The sequence below is a fragment of the Branchiostoma belcheri genome, unplaced genomic scaffold (genome assembly GCF_001625305.1).
Source record: "Branchiostoma belcheri isolate BF01 breed outbred unplaced genomic scaffold, Haploidv18h27 scaffold36, whole genome shotgun sequence".
In the NCBI taxonomy this organism is placed as follows: domain Eukaryota; kingdom Metazoa; phylum Chordata; class Leptocardii; order Amphioxiformes; family Branchiostomatidae; genus Branchiostoma; species Branchiostoma belcheri.
Window position 1 is genome coordinate 2,478,890 of NW_017803976.1, and position 2,505 is coordinate 2,481,394.

The 2,505-nt window shown below is 40.5% G+C and overlaps 1 protein-coding gene across 1 annotated transcript in view; it reads left to right on the plus strand.

Annotated features, from left to right (window-relative positions):
• Positions 1–2,505, plus strand: part of LOC109476045 — a 14,886-nt gene that overhangs the window by 7,214 nt on the left and 5,167 nt on the right. Inside the window, exon 7 of the mRNA XM_019776871.1 lies at positions 1,968–2,192. Coding sequence (XP_019632430.1) covers positions 1,968–2,192 — 225 coding nt within the window. The remainder of the gene's footprint in view (positions 1–1,967; positions 2,193–2,505) is intronic.

Sequence of the window (2,505 nt, forward strand, 5' to 3'; positions counted from 1 at the left end):
TAATCATTGATTATGTAAGTTCATCTCTGTTGCAGTGTTGGAATAAGTTCAACATTTTACTACAATAATTATTGATATTCACAATGTATGTATTAGAATATCCAATGTATATAGGTTTAACGAAGAAGGCTTTTGTAGCCTCATGAAAAGCCTAACTGTAACTAGAAAGGCCAATATTTGCTTTGGAGCAAATACAGCGATGGGTTCACCACATTTTACGACATGGCAGGGAAAGAATGGGAAACACAAGGGAAAACAATGATTTACATTGATATAACTATAATATGAAGTAAAATACAACTAAAACAACAGTTGGATAGCTATTCCCTACTTTATTGGTTAGGATTTTTAATTGCATAATGCAAACTGTTGATTTTCAAATAAAAAAAACGTCCATGCCCGGCATTCCACTGCTGGAGCAGGAAAGCTTGAAATACCTACCAAAACACTTGAATACAGACATACTGTCAGTATGGAAATGCTTCTGTGCAGGTGTTAATCAAGTTAAATCCCAACAGCCAATCAGCAAGAAGTATAGAGGAAAGCTAGCATGCCTATTGGTTGATGCCCTGCATTCCATTGTGATGACTCATGTCCAAACGTGGTAAACAAGGCACCCTAACACAGTAATACATTTGCTATAACACAGCCAAAAAACTCAAATAAAACCATTCTAAAAGCCTGTATCACAATAATTTAAAAAACGCCTAGGGGTATTTGCCCACTGTACCTCCATACCAAATTTCAGGACCTTGGGCCCTAAAATGAAGAAGCTGAATCCATTTAAAAAATGGCAGGAGGAGAAGGAGGAGGAGGAGAAGAAGAAGAAGAAACATCAGAAAAAGCAATATGGTTTCACCACACCACTTCGTGGTGTGGTGAACCCATAATTATTTCAACATATTTTCCTCACCCACCACACCTTTCAAAAAGAGTAGGGGCATGCCCCAGTGTGTGATGGTCCAAATACTACTATCTGATGATTCCCTACGGACTCCAGGAAGAATAATGCGAAATTCACACTAATGGAGATCCTAAACAAACAAACAAACCAACCAAAATAATCTTAAATTTTTCACAAACAGATAGTTATGCGAGTAAAAATTGACAAATGTCCCTTTTTACATGCACATCAATCGTTTTTAAAAATGCTGTATGAATGTACCCTAATTGTTGGAAACGTTACTAAAAAAACTACAAAGCTCATGTTATTGCTAGTCTACATTGCCATCTAAAATTACGAGCGTATTTCAAGAACTATGACTATGTTGAACTATGTTGTTTAATGTTATATATATATTATGCAGCAAGATTAAACTGTAATTTCCAACACAAGAAATAGGACTCAAATTTTCGACTGTACAACTCCAGTTTTTGTCAAGGAATGAACAATCCACCGCTTCCGTGACGTCACGCAGATAACACACGTGACTCCGTGAGCAGTGGATCATAGGTTGCAGAAAGTCTGTGGCGCCCCCCCGTCTCTGTTGAGGGATGGTTGTAATGCCCTGATGGAGATGGCCTCTTTAATCCCTCGTGCAAAGAAATCCGTTATGTTTGTTAATGCTTGTATTGTTATATTATATTCTTGTATCTGATAGGTGAGTCCAAACGTTCTGTCGGGGTTTTGACAAACGCTGTATATATTCTTCTATCTGATAGGTCAGCCCAAACGTTCTGTCGGGGTTTTGACAAACGCTGTATACATTCTACTATCTGATAGGTCAGCCCAAACGTTCTTTTGGGGTTTTGACAAACGCTGTATATATCCTTCTATCTGATAGGTCAGCCCAAACGTTCTGTCCGGGTTTTGACAAACGCTGTATATATTCTTCTATCTGATAGGTCAGCCCAAACGTTCTGTCGGGGTTTTGACAAACGCTGTATATATTCTTCTATCTGATAGGTCAGCCCAAACGTTCTGTCGGGGTTTTGACAAACGCTGTATATATTCTTCTATCTGATAGGTCAGCCCAAACGTTCTGTCGGGGTTTTGCGAGGGAAACCACATGTTACACGAGTACATCATGAACTACACACGTGACTTCCTGCGCATGCCCCATCCGGCCAAGTGGGCGGCGTTCGATCTGAACGCTCACCACGGCTACTCCGCCGAGTCTGTCAATCAACTGGACGACCGCATGGTGGCGCTTCTACATGGTGCCCTTAGTGAGGACCCCAACCTCGTAGTGGTAGGTTTTTACGCCAAGAAATGTTCAAATGTATACTTTTGTTTACCTCAACATACCCATTATAGCGTGTGTAATATGAACTTCCTTTTTCGATGAGCTGAAATTCAACTGTTAATAAGATTCTGTATTCCTGTTAGCCCCTACCAGGCTTCGGGAGGCGGCTGGAAAGAGTAGAAATCGGCCAAATAGACAGCTAGCATGCCAAGGGAGTTGGCCTGCTGGAGAGAACGGTTTAGATGCTATATTTCTATTTGGCCGATTTCTACTCTTTCCAGCCGCCTCCCGAAGCCTTGTAGAGGATATATTCCTGTTA